The following is a 21,509-nucleotide window of genomic DNA, read 5'->3' on the forward strand; positions in this document are numbered from 1 at the left end:
AATCACTGTTGAGGAGAGGACTCAGCAAAGTATTGTTAAAATGTAGAAATTGCTATTTTAATTTTTTAAGGATTTAAGTCTGTCTATCTGCCTGTCTGTCTGTCTGTTTGCTCTGGAATAACATGTGTTTGTTAGTTGCCTTCTTTTCATGGTGCTGGGAAGCAAACTCCTGTTCTTTGCAAAAGCAGTACATTCTCTTAATCAATGAACCATTTCTTCAATTCTCTGTGTTTTAAAAATAAAAATAATTGTCTTTTTACTTCTGCAGTCTAGTGTTTTCTTTTGGATCCAACCATTTTTAACCCTTGGTATTTATTTCAGTGTTTTAAAATAAATTTTTATACTGTGGTTTTGTATTTATTTTCTTAAATATTTATTTTTCATATGTATGTGTATGTACCTGATTATCTGTATATGTACCACATGCACACAGCTCTCAGAGGTTAGAACAATATTGGCTCCCCCTGAAACTAAAGTTACGGCTGTGAGCCACCTTGTAGGTGCTGGAAAAGGACTCATGTCTTCTGGAAGAGCAGCATGTGCTCCTAATTACTAAACCATCTCTCCAGCCCCACGTTCTTTTTGCTTATGTTTGAGTGATACTGGAGGTCAAACCCAAAGCCTCACCAAAGCTCCCACCGAGCCAGTTCGCGAACATAAACAGATTTTTCTATTGATATAGTTCAGATTTATGGTACTATATAAAGCTACTCTATGTTCTATTCATTATGAATTCTTCTGTAGATCAGAAGGCTCTATATACACAAAAGGTCATTAAATGCAAAAGACATATTACATTAATTCTATTAAATCTTGAGTTTTGAGTTGAAATTATTTTGCATGTTCAAGATGTAATTTTTCTGATATTTTTAAAATTCTTATTTCCGTTAGGAATTTCAGTGCATTGGTAACAAGTGTAGTCCCTGGTGATTATGATGGGGACTCACAAATGGATGTCCTGCTCACATATTTTCCCCAAAATCATAGCAACAATGAATTAGGAGCTGTTATCTTCTGGGGACAAAATCAAACATTAGGTGAGTTTTAAAATCATTACTATTTATTATTAGCTGATATTCTTAATAAAAATGTAATAGTTATTTTTCTTAAAACAATTAAATATTCTGTTCTTGCATACTAGGAAAAAACTTCTTGACAGTTCATTTTTATTTTGCAACATAAACTAGTCCTTTCCAGAAAACAAATTCCATTCTTGATCACTTGAAAAAGAAATACTTTAAGCTTTTAGACTTGTTGGAGTGACTAAAGAATTAACTTCAAGCCTTGTCTGATGGCACTTGGGCGGCAGACAGGTGGATCTCTCTGAGTCTTCCAGGGTTAAATGTGGGACTTTTATCTCAGAACAAAAAGAGCAAACAAAAGAGCTTTGCGGGGACAGTCCTCAGTGACCTTAAGAAGGCACTGTGTCCTTAGCTATGAGAAGTGGCCACATGCACAGCAGCTGCTCCATAGGATGCTACTTCTGCTAAGTGTCATCAGCAAATGGATGGTGCACTTGGCCTCTTAAAACTGCCAAATTTAGTGTGAAACACAAAGACAGACAGATGCAGTAGACATAAAGACATTGCCTCACCTCACGTGCTTGTGAAAACTAGTCTGCCTAGTTATCATGGCTTACATTTAGCTCCAATTGCAAATGCCAGTGGACCTGGCAAGCCCTCCTCCTTTCTGCTTTCTAGTTTTCCCATTCCAGAAAAATACACAAAGCATAGGTTGTGAGTCAATCTGCTGTATCTCCCATTCCTGGATTTGACCTCCTATCTGAAAAGGCAAATGACAACCTGAGGTAGACAGAAAATGCCAGTATGCTTTCTGACAACATTTGGGGATTCAGACAACAATCTTACTAATCCACTTACCCTTTAAATATTTACAAGAATACCACGTGAAGGTGCACTTATAAATAAAACATGCATATGGCAGAGTTGGGGTAATCTTGGACATACTTGCTTTGTCTGCACTGAAAGATTGTTGATTACCAAATTGTACAGAAAAAAAATCAGCCGAACGTTCTTTAGATGGCAAACTCAAATGAAACTATGAACTGAATGTTCAGTATAAAGTGAATTCTCTCATTGTTTTATCATTAAATGAAGCTTTTGATGTCTCCTTGGTGATAACTATTGCAGGATATTAGAGGTGAACCTTGTAAAGAATAAGAGAGTACTTTGAATATAAGAACAAAAATATGAAATGCCCAGCTTTTCATATTGGTGTGTTTCTGTGTGTACGTTTGTGTACATACACACACATACATACGGATATCCTTTTCTTACAGATCCTAAAAACATGACCATACTCAATAGGACTTTTCATGACCAGCCACTGATTATGGAGTAAGTATGTGCTTGCTTTACTTAAAACAGTTTAACCCCTACAAATGTAAAATAAAATCTTTTATGTAGAAAGCTTCTTTGCTAAGTAGGATTGACACTAAATTCATTTCTTAAGATTATAGGAACCTATATACAAGGTTACATGGCTAAGAGGCCGTGAGACACAAATGAGAGAAAATCGATTGTCCTAAAGAAAAGATGATATGGATTTTTTTTGTTTTGATAACTTGTTTGTTCCTTGTAGATCTATAGTGATGTGTCATTGTGCATCATTCTTTAATTCAAATAGGAATTTTTGAGTTAAAAATGTTGATTGTCAGATATAAAGAATATCAGATTTCCTCCAGAAATGGGGAAAGATTACACATTAAAAATAAAATGTCGGGGGGTTGGGGATTTAGCTCAGCGGTAGAGCGCTTGCCTAGCAAACGCAAGGCCCTGGGTTCGGTCCCCAGCTCCAAAAGAAAAAAAAAAAAATAGAAAATGTCCGGGGGTTGGGGATTTAGCTCAGTGGTAGAGCGCTTGCCTAGCAAACGCAAGGCCCTGGGTTCGGTCCCCAGCTCCAAAAGAAAAAAAAAAAAAAATAGAAAATGTCCGGGGGTTGGGGATTTAGCTCAGTGGTAGAGCACTTGCCTAGCAAGCGCAAGGCCCTGGGTTTGGTCCTCACCTCCGGGGGAAAAAAAAAATAAGAAAAGAAAATGTCCTTTAATAAAATCTTTTTTATGTTATTTATTTCCTCAAAAATACACAACAATGATTAAATCTAAATTTGGAGACAAGATAATACTGGGAATGAGGTAAGAGGTTGTTCTTGGGACATGAAGTAGGCTCACACTCCTGTTTCCACTGCTCCCACGTATACTTGATGAAACCATTCCCACAACCGAGGCAGCAGTGACTACAGAGTCTCTGTTTCCTGAGTACTTGGTTTGATTTCTTTCAGATCTCTGGGGTATTTTTTTCATTGTTATTATAAAAGTCAACCACACGTATGAATAGCAGCTAGGGATTATTTTATGGATTATTTTTGAGTCTAAAAGTTCCTGGAATTAACACTGTCTCCTTCACTCTTGGGAGAGACAAGACCAGAGCATCTTACTGTTTTTCTTCTTCTAACCCTCTCCACCCTTTCTCTATGACTCTCCTACGTAAGTGTATAATAGAGCTATGTCAGTCAAACATGTGCTGATTGTGATTCATTCAAAAGTTCACTTAAAAATACTTTGTTATGCATATAATTGCAATGTTAATTTAAGATTAGTCAACTTGACCTACAGAGAAGAGGGGGTTCTTTTCCCGTTACATAAAGAACTAAGTCTTGTTGAAAACTTCATAGTGATGATGTGGAGCATCTTTACTGTTTTTAAACATGATCAATATTTTAATTTTTTGAACATCACTGACGAGAGTGCCACTTCATATGAATATATAACTTTAATGGCAAAGGTTTGTTTAGAATTTCAAAGATTATTGTAAAGTCTGCCTAACCACACAAGCCATTCTTAAATGAATTTTTTAATGAAATTTAAGTGAACAGCATAAAAATGTATTTTAAAAATCAAACATGCTAATAATACAATTGAAATAGTTGTTATTTTTTTACTTTCCTGCTTAGAAATGACAATAGGAAAATACCTCTTTTCTCTCCATAATTAAACCAGTGTTCCATAACAGCAAAACCCATACCATATATATTCAGACCCTGGAATAGTGCTGACCTGAGCCGGGGTTTCAGGCAGCAGTGCACTGATTGCCATTGGGTGGTGCACAGTGGGTGTTCCGTACTCATATCCAAAGCTGCAGTGTGGTTACGTAATGTAACACTGATGAGAATTACCAAAAATACCTCAGATTCATCATGTTTTTTGCTTTAAATTAATTTTTGGAAATTCAAAAACATTTTACTGTTGCTAAATAAATATGTTGCAACTCTTAATTTAGTTACTAAATCCCATTTGATGTCACAACCAGTCCTTTAAGAAGCCACGCCCTATATTATGTAGAACCCGAAAGGTTGTAAAGGTGTTTAGGAGACACAATCTCACAGCAGGTAAGAACCCATTTCTCTGGCTTTCCCAATCTTCCTGTCTACTGTTCTACAATGATTCCTGAGCCTTGGGCTCAAGAAATACGTTTTAAGTATATCAATTGGGAATGAATGGTATCCATTGTTGCAATGAGAATAAAAAGGAGTACTCTTGCCCAGAATACTCTCTGTGTATGTATGTATTCAGGACAAGTACTGAGAACGCAGTAGAGCATGTGCTGGGTTAGTACTGGAAGTGGTTAGTTTCCCTTCCAAGACCCATGACTTCATTGCCTAGAGTGCTTGGCTAGGCTTTCCCCATTCGTGAGAGGGTCTTAGGTTCCATTACAGTGTCCCTGTTTACTCCCAACGTATGGACCACTGCTGTACCCTTGCAGTGCTCGATGCTCTTGTGGCTCAGAGCAGACATGGCCGGCCAGGTAAGACAGTTGATTGCTTTCCTCCTTTGGAAGTTTTCATTGTAACCTGTGTTACCATGAAAGCTGGTCCTTGGGAAGAAGATTCCACTGAGTCCCAGCTCAGGGACCTGTGTGCTCTATTTCTGAAGCACATGGTGTCTTCAGCTGTAGGGACCTTCCTTCCACCTCGGGGGGGGGGCAGACAAGGGAAACAGCAATAGCACAAATGTTTGGAGAGTATCGTGGACAGCTCTGACCAACAGCTCAAAAGAAAGCTTGTGTGCCTGGTATTGGGGTTTTCTAACATGGTCTTTGACCCTGACAGAAAGCACTGTCATGCAGGAGAGAAGTTTTCAGTAAGTTATATATCTCTATTTATTCGCCAGCTTAACTTTTATTATATGAATTTTTAGGTAGGTCGCTGATGATACGATTCCTGTTAATGCAAATTTAGTTCTAACTGTTGCCGCAGCAGGCTTCCTGCAGTCAGTACATGCGTTAGTTAGCAAAACTAAGAGCCTTTGGTCTGGAAGGGGCGACTGTCTCTTCTGCTTCGTTGGCCACAAATCGGCATTGTTGCTTATGGTGATGCACCACACTTCTGGGAGCTAAGCTGAAAGTGGCGTTTTAATAAATCAGCTGCCTAATCTTAAAATACTTTGTTTTCAGCTTCAACGGTGATCTAATTCCTGATGTGTTTGCTATCACAAATGAATCCAGCCAGCCGCAGATACTGTTAGGAGGGTGAGTGGACAGGACTTTACCTGTAACTAATCATATGTATTCTTGCTGCTGCCAGGCTGGGGGTGAACATTTGCTTTAATCTTTGAAGAAAAGTCAACTTACTGGAAATGCTTGTTTAAAAAACATTTTTTTGAAAGTATTTGGTGAACTTGAAAGCCTTCTAAAGGAGTTTAAATTGGATTTGTAACCATTTTGCATGTAGAGCTACCTTCATTCATTCTAGAAGTAGGTATGCGGTCTTCACTGATCTCCACGTAAATCGTAGTGTGTTGCGAGCTGACAAACTTTAAGTAGGAAGAGTAGCTGGCCTTCCAGGGCCATCACTGTCTTGTTCGCCCCCATACTTTGCTTCTCGCTAGGGGGATGGAGATATAGAATTCTTCGTACTGTTTGAGCAAACGCTCCAAGGCTCTACACCTCCGTTCTCTACACTTCACTACAACTTTCCATCTAAGTCGGGACAGGCGATGCTGTGGTGCCTTTCATGGGGCCCTTCAACCAGTGTTTTTCTGTAGCTAGTAAGGCAAACTTTTGTTGCCGTATAGAGGGGCATGTTTGTTTTCTTTGTTTGTTGTTTGCCCTTTGAGGAACTGCAGAGGACCACCTTATAAGCTTGTGTACAGATAGTTATCTTGGCGCTCCACAAACTTGTCTGTTTTGAGACATAATACGCTTTTATGATTGTTTCCTCAGGTGACTCATAGTTACGCATGAGTGAATTGTACTTAAAGTGTCTTGTGGAGAAATGCTTAGATTCTCTGTCATCTCTCATAAAAATGCTTCATATAAATGTTTGAGCATTTATCTTAATAAACTTTTAAAGAATTGCTGGGAATCTAGATTCAGAACCCTGTTTCCCTCGTCCATCTTTACACAATGTCTGAAAGCACTCCTGCTGTAGCGAGAGCCTGGAAGCAGATGCTCGTTTATATGGGGGAGGACAGCGACGTGACCCCTGTCCCTCAGGGGGATGTGTGATGGAGTGTGCCCAGTGACCCTGGCGGTTATTTCATGGCATCTCCATCTTGGCGCACATCACTGGAACAGCACCACTGTGTTTTTTAATTTGACAGATGCTTTTATTTGCAACATTTCTGTGTGATCCTTTTCTAGATTCTCAGTTTTCTTGTCAAACTTTCCCACTATGCTTTTGAAGGGGTTCAGGGTATTTACATCTTCGTTCCCTGCGTTATTTTCTTATCCAGTTCTGAATTGATTTTCTTAATTTATCTTCTGACACTTGAGTCCTCTGATCGCTGCTACTTTTGGAAAGTAGGACTGTAATATCTTTCAGCTGTTTTCTTCTTTGCTAGTTCCCAAGACTGAGGAGTTGGGAAATTGTGGTAGTGTCATATCTCTTGCCTCCTTATATCTTTCACTTTTTGTTGTGTTTTATACATTTATTTAAATGTATGTGTCTTTTTGTTAGACATTGAAGATTGTTATTTACCCACTTGTTTATTTATTTGTCTTCCTGGTCAAGTGTCTGGGGACTGGTTTCCTACTGCTAAGTAAGGGGAAGCCAACTGTAGGGATGGAAGCAGTGATTTAACTCCACTCCCAGTGTAAACATGCAGTAAAAATACTGCCCACTGCCTGCAGTCAGGAAGAGGCAGAAGCACTAGGACTGCTGGGAGATGTAGTCTATTTGTTTTTAGATCTAAGGGTGCTAATATTAAAAGGCAAATGGGAGAGAAAGAAGAAAAGGGGGTTAATTTTATGAGTGGGTGAGAAAATATATGGTCTAGAACTATGAGAGATTATAGAGAAGGTTCGTGAAAAGAAAGGAGGGCCAGCACATGTAAGTGCTTGCCACCAACCTGACAGCATGACTTTGATCCATCCCCAGGACACATACTGATAGAGGGAGAGAATCAACTCCCCCAAGTTGTCCTCTGACCTCCCAAAATAATATATGTAAAACTTGAAAAAGAACAGTTATAAGATATCTATTCAGATAATATAAAAGCTATAACAAAATAAAAAATAAATATAAAACTATAAGCTTAAAGATAAGAAATGAAATAGGAACTATTATGGTATTGGTCAATATTTTTCCTAGTTAGGGTGGTTTTCCCTGGCTCTTTGATTTGTTTTTTGTAGCTGGCTCTGTAGATCAAGAATACGTAACTCAGTGAAATTGGATGTGTATTTCAGTGCTGGAAGGAGTCTCTGTGTCAGCCATTCTGGCCGTCTCTATAGATGGATTTCTCCCTTCTCGTAGTGGACTGGGGATTACACTGACCTTCTGGGATTTTACATAACCCAGGCTCTGTGCTACAAGCCCATGCTTGATTTTACCTGGATGTTTTCTGCTTGCCAGGATCCTTCCCACAGTTTGTGTCTGACAATGCATCTGCCTATTGCTGAGAACTTCTGATTCCACCGGCCCCTCAGGTTCTGTGTTCGGTCTCACCTAGGCTGCAGTTGGGTGCAGCCTTCCATGTATTCTTCAGAGCAGTTATTACAGGGGATTGTGTACAATCCCAGCTTCAGGACTACACACTACACTCCTGCAACAGTCAGCACTTTCTACCATCTCTCAACCCACTACTGCCCAACCTGTGATTTGGCTTCTGCAGGACCAGTCCATCTTCATTGAAATGGCCATCATCTTACTTGACATTGAAAATTAAAATTTATATTTTAAAATTTACACATTTTAAATTTTTTTAATTTATAAAATCAAATTAAAATAATAGTTCAAAAAGTAAAATGCCAAAATCTCTATGGACTTTGTATTAAGTCAATCAGAAAAAGACTTGAGAATCATACAAATGTGCCATGGCTTATTTATTTTGATTTCCATGTTTGGTTTTTGTACTGGCTGGTTTTGTTTGTCAACTTAACACAAGCTGGAGTTATCAGAGAGAAAGGAGCCTCGGTTGAGGAAATGCCTCCATGAGACCCATCTGTAAAGCATTTTCTCAACTAGTGATCAGGGGGGAGGGCCCAGCCCATTGCGGGTGGTACCATTCCTGGGCTGGTAGTCTTGGGTTCTACAAGAGAGCAAGCTGAGCAAGCCAGGGGAAGCAAGGTAGTAAGTAACATCCCTCCATGGCCTCTGCATCAGCTCCTACTTCATGAATGACCTGCTTGAGTTCCAGTCCTGACTTCCTTTGGTGATGAACAGCAATGTGGAAGTGAAAGCTGAATAAACCCTTTCCTCCCCAGCTTGCTTCTTGGTCGTGATATTTGTACAGGAATAGAAAACCCTGACTAAGACAGTTTTCTCTAGTATTTCTTTAAGTAGTGTAGGCTTTTCAAGGTTATTCTGCCTAAAAATGTGTTCCTTTGTGTTTCTTATACACTATATTTTTATATTCAACACATTAGACTAACAGTCTGTTATATTACATCTCTCATTCAAATGTCAGTCACAGATTAAAAAGTAGTAACCAACTCTTCTCTAAGTGATTTATGCTGGAAGTAGCCTAATGGATTTTTAGACCTATTCTATTTTTAATTTGTGTGTGTGTCTGTGTGTGTGCGAGAGAGAAAGAGTCTGATGCCCATGATGCCCAGTGTTGTTGAATTACCTGGAGTTGGAGTTAGAGGCAGTTGTGAACTGTCCAGCATGGATGTTAGGACTCAAACTTGCTGTAAGAGCAATACACATCCAGACCTTCTCTTGTAGTTGGAAAATGTGTGGTTAGCATGCAGAAAACCCTAGGTCAGTCCTCCGCTGCAGAGATGCATGTGTATACATACACATATACATACATGGTTTTTGTTAGTTCCATTGTGGCATACCTTTATGGTGTTTGAATATTTGGCCAAGGAAGTGCCACTGCTAGGAGGTGTGGCCTTGTTGAGATAGGCGTGGCTTTGTTGAAGTATGTCACTGTTGGGTGGTTTTTAAGACACTCATCCAAGCTGCCTGGAAGTCAACATTCTGCTAGCAGCCTTCAGGTGAAGATGTAGAACTCTGAGCTTTCTCCAGTGCCATGCCTGCCTGCATGCTGCCATGCTTCCCGCCTGACTAATGAACTGAACCTCTGAACCCATAAGTCAGCCCTAATTAGACGTCCTCATAACAGTTGCCTTCATCATAGTGTCTTTTCACAGAGTGGAAACCCTAAGACACTGTGGATAAGAAAAGCTGAGTGTATACCTGGGAGAGTGCGCATTAGTGGGTTACCAGTGTTCTATTGGGTTTCCTTCAGCAAGGGTCCACATCCAAGGTTTTATAACCTCCCCATACATTGCTGCAGATGTGGGATGGAGCATTACATATGTGAACTTTAGGAGACGCTCCTCATTCACACCCATATATGTGTTTGTGTGTGTGTGTGTGTGTGTGTGTGTGTGTGTGTGTGTGTGTGTGTGTGTATCGGTGTCTAAGTGAGAAAAGCGCCAACAAAGGAGCCCTGCACTTCAGGACTTAGCTTAGCAGCCCAGTCTTACTCGTCAGAGGTCAGCCTGACTTTGCGACTCAAGTGTCATGCAGTGTGGACACCCCACCTCCTGGGTTTCTTTCATTTACATTTGACTAGCAGCATAGTTGTACAGACAACTTACATCATGCTGTGCTGAGAATCCCAGGGCTATGACCTGGCCTGGTGCATTCTTGGATCTAGGACAATGCCCACAGTAAAAGTAACAGAGTCACTTTGGCTGTTATTGCAGTGAATGTGGAGAGTTTAAAGAGGGCGTGAACCCTATGGTTTTGCTCTAGTGGGGTCATCTGACTGTGGAGAAGCTGGTACGACAGGAGGTGCTTGCATCACGTCCAGTGGGCAAACATGAAGCTTCAGTTATGCCTCAAGTTCCCTTTATCCTAGCTCGAAACCACGGAATAATGTATCAGTGTTAGAAGTAGCACCTAGCCATGAAGTGTTAGCGTACCTTCCACACTTACGTGAGATTACTATTAATAGGCATTTTTTCTAAAAGGATAATTGAAATTGATATTGTATAAGTGTTCAGAATAGCATTAGTACTAAAATAAACAAATTGGGGTCTGTAATGGTAATCAAGGGTAAAAATAAATTGTTATATTCAGGATTTCTCTGAATCACAGACTGGGCTCAGAAACTTTTTGATTCAAGCCCAAGTTTCATACTTCATAATATTAATTTAGCTATGTAATAGATATATACTTCACCCTGCTCTGTTTACTTCACAGTGTAGTATTAAAGACACAAATCGTAGCCTATGTGTATAAACTTGTAAGAGTTATATAAGATTTTAATTGGTGTATAATGATTGTGCATATTAATGGTAGCAATGTGACATTTCAGTGTTTTCATGTAATATGTAAAATACATGAGAATATTTGTTATACCCATTCCTCAAACATTGACATTTTTATTATTTTATTTTTGAGATTACAATTATATCATTTTCTCCTTCATTTCCCCCATTCAAACCCTCCCATATACCTCCTTGATTGCTTCCTTTTATTCATTAATTATGGTTACATACATACATGGATATGCCTATCCCTGATTGCAAAATATAACCAGTTCAGTTGGTATAATGTTACTTGGAAGTGTGTTTCCAGGCTGACCATTTGATATTGGATAAAAAAATTGGTTTGCTCTTCCCTGGGAAGCATTTATCCCACCCTCAGCCTTAGTTGTCTATTGTTGTTGTCCTCATTCTCCTCAGGTTTAGACGGTCATGTTGATGAGGCTTTATAGGCCTGTGACATTTGTAGGAGATGCAGTCTCACAGCAAATGGTGAGAGCCCATTTCTCTGGCTTTCCCAATCTTCTGTCCGCTGCTCTACCATGATCCCTGAGCCCATTTCTCTGGCTTTCCCAGTCTTCCTGTCTGCTGCTCTACCATGATCCCTGAGCCCATTGTTTAGTTGTTTCAAAGGCCTTTGAGTCTTGTTTGTCTTCTTAAAGAACCAGGTCTTAGATGCTTTATGTACTGATCTTGTTGTTGTTTCTGTTTCATTCATTTCTGCTGATTATTTGATTTGGATTTGGCTGGCTCTATTTTTTTTTTCAGTTGTTTGTTTTCATTCATTACATCATTTATCTGTGTTCATTCTGATTTTTTAATCTAGGCACTTGGAACTATAAATTTCTCTGGAGACTGCTTTCAATATATCCCAGAGTTTTTATTGTGTTTTCATTTTCATTTACTTAGGATTTTTTTCATTTCTGAAACAGTAACGAGCTGTTCAGTCCACATGAATTTGTACATTTAGTGTAGATTTGTTTCGTGTCAAGTTTAGGTTTTATCCGATAGGATACTCGGAGTCACCTCAGTCTCTCTGAGTATATAAAGATTTGTTTGTGTCCAAGTTGGGCTCTATTTTAGTGTAGCTTCCATGTCCTCATTAGCCAAGTGTATATACTCTTTGGTTTTTGTTAGAATATTCTGTTGAGAGCTCCCAGGGACTAAGCCACTACCTAAAGACTATACATGGACTGACCCTGGACTCCAACCTCATAGGTAGCAATGAATATCCTAGTAAGAGCACCAGTGGAAGGGGAAGCCCTTGGTCCTGCTAAGACTGAACCCCCAGTGAATGTGATTGTTGGGGGAGGGCGGCAATGGGGGGAGGATGGGAAGGGGAACACCCATAAAGAAGAGGAGGGGGAGGAGTAGGGGGATGTTGGCCCAGAAACCGGGAAAGGGAATAACACTCGAAATGTAAATAAGAAATACTCAAGTTAATAAAAAAAAAAAAGAATATTCTGTTGATAATCTGCTAAGTCCATGTGGTGTATGGTGTCATTTAGTTCTTATATTTTTCTGGGTTTTTTTTTAATATACAACCTATCTATTAGATAAAGTGAGGTAATGAAATTACCTACTGTTATTGGATTGATGTTAATCTCTGTCTTTAATTACATTTTTTATGATACTGATTGCACTAGATTCTGGTACACATTTGCTTACATTAGTAATGTCTTCTTGATAAACTGCTCCCTTGATGAGAATGAAGTGTACCACTTTTCTCTTCTGATTGCTTCTGGTTTGAAGTCTATTTTATTAGGTATTATGATAGCGCCTGCCTGCCCACTTGATTGAAGTAGCTTTCTCCATCTTTCACTCTAAAGCAGTGCCTTCTTTAAAGCTACGATGTGTTTCTGGATCAACTCAGCTAGCCTGTTTCCTGTGATTGGAGAAGTGAGGCCAAGAATATGTAAAGTTATTGAAACGTGTGTGGTGATTGGAGCCATTATGTTATCGATTTGCCATGGTGTAGGTTTTCTTTGTTAGTTTGTGTTTTAGTAATAATAACTTGGTATTTCTTTCCAATTTCTCTTGACTGCCATCTTTCTCTCTTCCGCTGTCTGTATTTGCCTTAGGTTTGTTTGCTCGAACATAGTTTTTTAAAACTCGTTGTCTACCAAGCATAGTTTTATATGTTTTGTCCAGTGGAATTTGGTAACATTTCACCATTAAATTAGTAATTGATGACCCTGGAAAGTGTCCTATCCTAGGCATGATCTCTCGTGCCATTAATACTAGCTAGCACTTGAGCTGCTAAAGAAGTGGGCCTCAGAGTGAGTCCCCAGCCAGCCTGGCCCTCAAAGTGAGGCTGTCTCAAAACAGCAGGAAGGAGCCTGCAGTGTGGCAGGCAACTCTAAAAACTGTCCATTGCCAGGCCAGGTGGCTCATACCTGTAACTCGGGGCCTGGAAGCAAAGGTAAGAAGATCACAGGAAGATACTGTCTCAAAAACAGATACTATAAGAAGGGTTTGAACATGAAAAGGAGCATTCTGATTACTCCTGCAGGATTATGTTCTCTGTCACCTTTTCCCATTGCGACAGACCACAGCACTGGCAAGACATGAAAGGGGTTTTATTTGCTGTATGTAAACATTATTAAGAAATTAATTTTTCAAATTTTAAACAACAGTATATTTCTTTTATTAAAGTTTTATGTTTAAAGAAATGAAAAGAATGCTATTATTGTTATTCTCATTTGATTGTTGTATTCTGAAAGCAAAACCACTGTGTCTTCTATTATACTTGTTAGGTAAATCGTTACATTGTGCTTCAAAAAAGAAAGGAAGACAGACAGACAGACAGACAGACAGACAGACAGACAGACAGACAGACAGGGAAATATCTGATATCTGGAAAAATATCTGGATAATTGTTTTTATACCAAACACTACTTCTTACTCTCTGCTTTGCCCTGAATTTCTTAAATAGTTGCCATTGGGTGATGAGGTGATCCTTGATAAGTGGGGAGTTAGAGTCATTTCCAATAGCTGTTACCATAGGCAACCAAAAGCTACCTTGGCACTAATTACATATAAATCTATCCTTTGATAAATGCTATTCTTTGAGATAAAAGGTGATGATGCCCACAAATTAGAACACTTTGACATGATTATGTTTTCTGTGGGGGAAGTTAATTGAAATCTGCAAAGGTCAAGAAGTGTTAGTGAGTAAACCTAATACCAGCTTGAACTATCCATTTCATGTTCCTCTCTACCCTGCCTTCCCCTTTAATCAGCAGTATGTGACATTAACCTTCAGGAACAGCTGAATACTTACATGAGATTATGGTTTATATCTGTTCGCTTGCCTGCAAAATATGCAACCCGATTCTTATTTCTGAAAGCAATTTCTGTGATAGCAATTTCAAAGATGAGAGAAGTAAATTTTACTGTCCCTATAGATTTAAGTAATTTAATTATGATTGAACCATCCTAAAATGCACTACCAAAATAAACAGCATCTCGTCCCTGACTCCTTCATCAGCTGTCAAAATTGTAAGTGGCCATTGCATATAAATTACATGCTAAGAGTTAACTACTGCCTTTTAAATGATGCTGGCATAAAAGCAGCAGGACATACTCAAGTAAAAAACTGTAAAGCGCTATGAGAAATTGAATGTTGATTTGAAGTATTAAGAAAGCAAGAGTAGATTGGTGCTTTTTAAGAGTTTTCCATTTAGACATCAAGAAGGATGCAGAAAGAAGGGGAGGAAGTGGTTGGTTTGTTAGGATTTGGGCTCTCTCTGGCAGCCCAAACAGCAGCAACCCCATCTGACAAAAGCTACTGGCTGCCTGGTTCCTTATGCTTCAAAAGAAGGCAGAAAGCTAGACTTTGTGCAGAATCTTGTGCAGATAGGTTTTGGATTTGGGTGGTTTTGTTATTTATTACCACAGTGAGCTTAGGACAGGTTAGGAGCTGTGGAATGTGAAAGATTATAAAGAGGAGACTGTTTCTTGCTTTAGGGAGGGAAAGTTTTGACAAATACTGTTTTACCACGTCACCCTCCTAAGAATGAGTTCCTTTGCTTTCCAAAAGTATCAGAAACAGCCACAGATAAAACCTTGGTGCCTAGTGGACTCACCAGTTGATACAGATCTGAAAACAGCAACCCCCCCTCTCCTAGAATACCATCAGCAGGACGGCGTTGGACCTCAAGGGGAGTCCCTCTCCCATATATGACTGGCTGTAGGCAAGCTCTGTCTTGTGTGAACAGCATTATCTTTTCACCTTGAGCAGCCAAGTCTCTGTGCGCACTCACTGCCACCCATTGTAAAAAGAACTTTCCTGAACTGACACCCAAAGCAGTGTACTGTCACCATTCCGGTACAATGTGTCTTTTTACTCATGGTGTCTCTAATTTGCATTTTCCTAGTGGCCAATGATGCTGTGCGCTATCAGGAGTAGCTAATGTTTTGTTTAAGACTTATTGTTTTTATTATTTTAAATTAAATGCATGTGTTTGTGTTATGCCTGTGATTGCCAGTGTTCACAGAGGCAAAGGGCATAGGGTTTCTAGGAGCTGGAATTATGAGCAGTTGTGAGTTTACTGATGTGGGTGCAGAGAACCAGACTAGGGTCCTCTGCAGGAGCAGTGCCCTTTGTAATCACTGATCCCTGGCTCCAGCCCTTTGGCTCGGTTTCTGTGTTTTTGTTGGTGGGCTTGGGCTCTTGGTGGGGAGTTTTTCTTGGGATTTTGAAGCAAGGCCTAGGCTGACCAGGGCGTCATAATGTTTCACAGGCTGACCTCAAGTTCATTACCCTACAGCCTAAGTCTCCTGAGTGCTCAAATTAGAGGTATTTATCCCCATGCCCAGCACTTGGAAGTCTTTGGAAAAGTTTCTAGTCCTTTGCCCAATTTAAAAATAGATTGTAGGGTAGGTAGATGGTCAGATTTCATGTGAGCCTGAGGATAGTAGATCTCTAGATCTCACACAAAAACCAAGAGGGCGTAGTAGCCACCTATAATAACCCCAGAAAGTAGGAGATAGAAAAAGAATTTCCGGGGTTGGGGATTTAGCTCAGTGGTAGAGTGCTTGCCTAGTAAGTGCAAGGCCCTGGGTTCGGTTCTCAGCTCCGGAAAAAAAAAAAAAGAAAGAAAGAATTTCCTGGCTAGCCAGACTGGACAAGTTAATTCTGGTTCATTTATAGACAATGCCTCAATATGTAAGTGGAAAGTTATAGAAGACCACTTCCACTGTTAACCTTGTGCCTCTACACACACCCAATACTTGTAGGCAGTAGCTTGTGTCAGATTAACATGAACACCAGCCAGGACAAATTGACTCGTTGTCAACTTGACGTACAAACACATCACTATTCAACCTTTCCTTTATTGTCTATGCCGAGATCTCATATTAATAGCAACATTATAATCTAAAACACAGAAATAACTTCCAAACTCCCAGTCTTTACAAAACAAGTACTTTAAAAGTTCAGTCTCTTTACAACATCCCAAGTCTGTGTGCTCTTGTAAAATCAAAGCTTAAATACTATTGCACTCAGCAGTAGAAGAGCCGAGCACAGTTACATTCACATCAGAGCCTTACATGACTATGGAAAGCTCCGTGTCAGACTTCTGCGGCTCACAGTACTTGTTCTAGGCTCCCACAGCATGGCTACAGTGCCATAGTTCATGTCAAAGGCTCAGGCTAGCTCTGCTCCACGGCTGCCGCTGTGCTTGCTAGTCGTGCTGTGGCGCTGGCGTCTCTAAAATGCTGAGGTCTTCAATGTAGCTAGGGTGCACCTTCACCAGCAGCCTCTCCTGGTTTCTTCTCAGACTTTGTTCTGAGACTATGGGTCTACCATATAATCCTCACCTGCTTCCCATAATCTCTTCAATCCTAGGCCTTCTGGGTCAGCTAAGGCTGTCTCTTCACCAAGGCCCCTCCTAGTCTCTCTCAGTGCAAACCTCTAGGCGCTGCTTGACCCCTTCATTCCTTCAAAAGCAGTGCCACCTGAGGACTTGCATATTGCCAAGCTTGGCTGTCAGCACCAGGTTTAATGTTGGCCCTTATGAATCATACTTTCTTTGTGCTAACCATGCAGCAACACTTCCCAGAAGATTCTGCCTCAGTGGTGCTAGTGTCTTCTTAAGTTACAACTGATTTTTCACCCCAACTGGCCACTGTCATTTACCCCAGAAAAGCAAATGTTTTGTGTTAGCAGTTCTTAATTCAGAGTATCACATGACAGAGCAGTGGAGGGCCTCTGAAGCGTCCCTCGGGAGGGCACAGGCCGGCCCTGTCACCTGTGCTTCCCTCGCTCCACTTCCTTACACTCAGTGGTTTTTCTGGCTCAAGGGCCCAGAGTCCTTCTATAAACTTTCCCAAAACATGTCACACAGTAATACCCCAACTCCTAGTAATAATCTTAGTTACTGTTAGTTACTTTTAGTAGTCTTAGTTACTTTCATATTGTTCTGAATTAAAAAAAAAAAAAAAACCAAAACAAAACAAAAACAAAAACCAGCATGACCAAAAGCCTCTCGGGCAGGAATGGGTTTCTTGTAAGTCATCATTCCAGAAAGTCAGGGCAGAAACTGAAGCAGAAACCACGAAAGAACATGCTTACTAGCTTGACCCTACATGATTTGTTCTGTGTTCTCTCATAGCACCCAGGACTACCAGCCCAGGGGTGGTACCAGCCACTGAGAACCGGGCTCCTCCACATCCATCATAAATCAAGAAAGTGCCCCACAGCGATGTGATGGGCGTTTTTAGTTGTGGTTCTTTTCTTCTGGTATAATTCTAGCCTGTGTCAAGTTGACATAAAAACTTGCCAGCACAGTCTTTCACCATCTTTGATACACAAAGTTGGTTAGTGTCTAATAGTGTATCTAGCTTTTTAATAAGATTTATTAACTGATTTTGAGTGTATATGAGTGTACCTCATGCATGCCTAGTGCTAGAGGCCAGAGAGGTCATTGAATCCCCTATAGTTATAGATGGTTTGAGCTGCCAGGTGAGTGCTGGGAATCACACCCCAGCCCTCTGCAAGAGCAACTGTTCTCAAACCGTGAGCCACGCTCCAGCCCCATTCATTTGCTTTGTCGTGTGGTAATATGGGCACAGGGAGACAAGATTTATGAATTCCTTGCCTAGGGCATGATGCCACATATTTTTAATCCTTCAACTGAGGAGGCAAAGACAGGTCGGTCTCTGTGGTTTCTGTGCCGGCCTTGGATACATATTGAGACTCTGTCTCAGAAAAAAGAGAAACAAAAGCATTTTTTAATTACCATACCCAAAGACATTAGTATTTACCTTGTATTTACTTCTAGGAATATTATAGTTTTAGCTTTGGGTATATTTTGACTTAATATTATGCGTATATTGTGAAACACACTCCAAATCCATTCTCTCTTGTGTTCCAAGTAATCATCACTCTTTAAACCACTTTTGTAGAAAAAACATTGTTTGCTAGGCCACTATAAGCTAAAACCATAAATCTTTTGGACGAAAGCAGGTAAATCTTTATGACCTTACATAGATCCAAAAGAATATGTACTAAAAAGAAAAATAGATGGAGTGGGCTGCATCAACACTAAAAACTGGGTTTCTGAGATCACCATGAGGAAAATGAATGACAGCCCTGAGACTGGAGACGTCTAATATCCAATACCTCATATGAGTCAATAATAAAGCAATAAAAGCACAATTTAAGTCTCAGCAGATGATCGGGAAAGTTCCTTCCCTAGTGAAGAACTACAAATGGTCAAGAAGTGTATGTGAACATGCTTGAAATCACCAGCCATGAGTCAAGAAGTGTACGTGCCAGCTCCGAAAAAAAAAAAGAAGTGTACGTGAACATGCTTGAAATCACCAGCCATGCGTAAAGCCCAAAGCAAGGCTTCCGGGACGGCGGGCAAATTGTCAGTGATCCCTGCTAGTAGGACTACGAGATAGTAGAGCCGCTCTGGAAACCATTTCCATCCTTCCCCAAGCGTGAACAGTCCCCAGCAGTTCCACTCCAGTTGAAACATTTGCCACCCAAAAAAACCTTATAAATGAATATTCATAACAACCGTAGGAACAACCCAGTGTTCAAGAGGTGACTGAGTAGACAGGAGGTTCGACCATGCAGTAGAATGCTGAGTCTACCATAAAGCAGAATGCAGACTGCCGCTGCTGTCTTGGGTTTAGACAGGCTCCAACTGAGCAGCACTGATTGGCCTGGTACTCACTGTGTAGACCAGGCTGGCCTTCAATCCAGAGAGCTGCCTATCTCTGCTCCCCAAATGCAGCCACGCGCAGTCTAAGCATGTGGTTCTGATGCATGCATGGTTCATTTTGAATGAACTTGAAAATGTAATGAGAGAGGCCTCGTGCAAAGAGCCAAGTGCTGTGCGGACATTTGTGTGACCTGAGTTAGGAAACACTGAGGTGCCAGACGTGTGGTTGCCATAGGAAGGAAATGAGGAGTGACTAGTACATTTGGAAATTTATTTTTCAAAAGAAGATGTTTAGGATTTTGAGAGAAGCAATGACTTTTCACGGTGAACACACTAAAACCCATTATAGACACTAAAAATATGGATTTTATAGTATGTGAAATATATCCCAATAAAAATATTTTTAAATTATTATATAACCAATATTGTTATACTTTAAGACAATATCTATATGATATTCACCCTAAGAAAATTATGGTTTTTTTTCATTTTAGAGATTTGTCATGGCATCCTGCCTTGACCACTAAGAGTAAAATGCGGGACCCACATTCTCATGCATTTATTGATCTGACTGAAGATTTTACAGCAGGTGAGTTGCAGAGAAATGAAATATTTGCTTTGATCTGCCTAAAAAGTATGGAATTTTATATCCTCTTAAGAATCATTTCTTAATTCTTAATTCTTCTATGCTGTGAACAAGCCTTTAAAAGTTATGATATACAGTAGGTAGCAGAAGGTTACATACTGGAATAGGAGGAAGTATTTAGTGTGATAAATATGACCTTAGAGCTTACAACTTGTTACATGTTAAGCACCTTGCAATTAAGTCTCCATTGTTTAGAAATTTTTTGATAGCTTGAATATATGTTGCTCAGTATTTCTTTTCCTTTAAATTTAAATATTTTTACTAGTAAAATTAATGATTGAAAAAACATTTAACCTATAGTCTGAAAAAATGGCATTTTTATAAATACCATATTTATACTGCATTTTTACATACTATGCATTTTATACTATTATTGAACGTAATATGCTCACTGGCCAGTACTCTACCACTGAGCTGCTTCTTCGGGTCTGAAAATGTTTTATTGCAGAAATATTTAGAATATAAAATACTATAATATGCACAATTTAACCATCACCTGTTTTCAATAATTGTAAATGCTGCGTGTATACCACCCATATGTCCTTTCACCCCAGAAAACTTTAAAGAGAATTACAGACTTACCATTTCGTTCGAGAGTACTTGAATGTGTGTTTCTAAGTGATACGATACGGATTTTTAAGGGTTATTTACCTTATTCTGTATTTATGAGAGTTTTGCCTACATGTATGCCATCCCCTCATGCATGCCAACTGAGGCCAGAAGGGAGCACAGGAACCTAACGTTCAGTTGATTTTAAGCCCCCATCTGGACCTGACCCCTGGTCCTCTGAAAGAGCAAGTGCTGCCAACCAGTTGAGCTATGTCGTCAGTCCCAAGAATATTTTTTCTGTATTTCCATTATAAAACCAAACTGTTTTATAATGATTTAGTATCAAGTATGTGTCATCATGTACAATATCCCTATATACTCCTAAATTTTTTTCGTTACCAAATCAGGAACTTAACAGAATACCACACAGACAAAGAAGGAATGCTGTCAGTCTGCAGATATACCTCTATTCTTTCCCGTGGTGTTTCTATGTTACTCTGTTCTTGTGTTTCAGTAGTTAAAATTGGAGTCCTAAGCATAATCTGTGTTTTAGCTCATTAAGAAGGTGGATGCGCTTTTTCTCTGTTCTGATGTTAAAATTGAACACTGTTATCAACTCTCCTGAGCTCAGATCATTATAATCCTGTCACGGCTCTAAGAAATCATGACGGCCATTGTCAAACCATTGTTTTCGTGGGCGTATTGGTCAGGGTTCTCTAGAGTCACAGAACTTATGAAGTGGCTTTCTATTAAAGGAGTTTATTGTGATGACTTACAGTCTGTAGTCCAGCTAACCCAACAGTGGGCAGCTGTGGAGGGAAGGCTCCAGTGGTTGCTCAGCCCCATGAGGTAGCTGTCTTTCAAACTCCATTCTATCTTTCCTCCTAAGCCTGATGGCCTCAAACCTTCGCATCTCATTAACAGCAGCTCTGCAGAACACTGAATCACGTTAGCTGTCTCTGTCTATAAACATAATGCTAATGGTGTTAGGAAATTCTGTTCATAGGGCCTTTAAGTCTGCATAACCTAGTCCCTTCTCACTGCCTCCACAGTACTCATCCAGGCCCAAGGCTCCATCTTTCTCCTCTCACTTATCCCATTAACAGGTACCTTCCCATCTACGACCGTTTTCCACAGACTGCTGTGATCCACTTCAGAGTGTAAATCAGTTCATGGCATTCTTCTCAAAATCTTCCAGGGACCCTACATCACTCACAGAATTAGAAAAGGTCACACAAATTATCTCCTAGGCCTCTATTGCCTCTCTAATTCTTCTGTTTGATCTTTTCCCACCTCATGACGGCACTGTTCGCAGTCCCTCTCCCTTTTCCCTGCCCTCCGTTCCCCCAATGCCTTTGCCTGGACTTGAGACCGAAGGTAGTGCCCCAGGCAAGCAAA

At 40.0% G+C, this 21,509-nt stretch overlaps 1 protein-coding gene across 1 annotated transcript in view; it reads left to right on the forward strand.

Moving 5' to 3' along the window:
- The window catches only part of Itfg1 (integrin alpha FG-GAP repeat containing 1), a 120,542-nt gene that overhangs the window by 3,129 nt on the left and 95,904 nt on the right, over positions 1 to 21,509 (forward strand). The window contains exons 3-6 of the mRNA NM_133557.2: positions 892 to 1,037; positions 2,300 to 2,357; positions 5,472 to 5,546; positions 19,411 to 19,505. Coding sequence (NP_598241.2) covers positions 892 to 1,037; positions 2,300 to 2,357; positions 5,472 to 5,546; positions 19,411 to 19,505 — 374 coding nt within the window. The remainder of the gene's footprint in view (positions 1 to 891; positions 1,038 to 2,299; positions 2,358 to 5,471; positions 5,547 to 19,410; positions 19,506 to 21,509) is intronic.

This window comes from Rattus norvegicus, chromosome 19 (genome assembly GCF_036323735.1).
Source record: "Rattus norvegicus strain BN/NHsdMcwi chromosome 19, GRCr8, whole genome shotgun sequence".
In the NCBI taxonomy this organism is placed as follows: domain Eukaryota; kingdom Metazoa; phylum Chordata; class Mammalia; order Rodentia; family Muridae; genus Rattus; species Rattus norvegicus.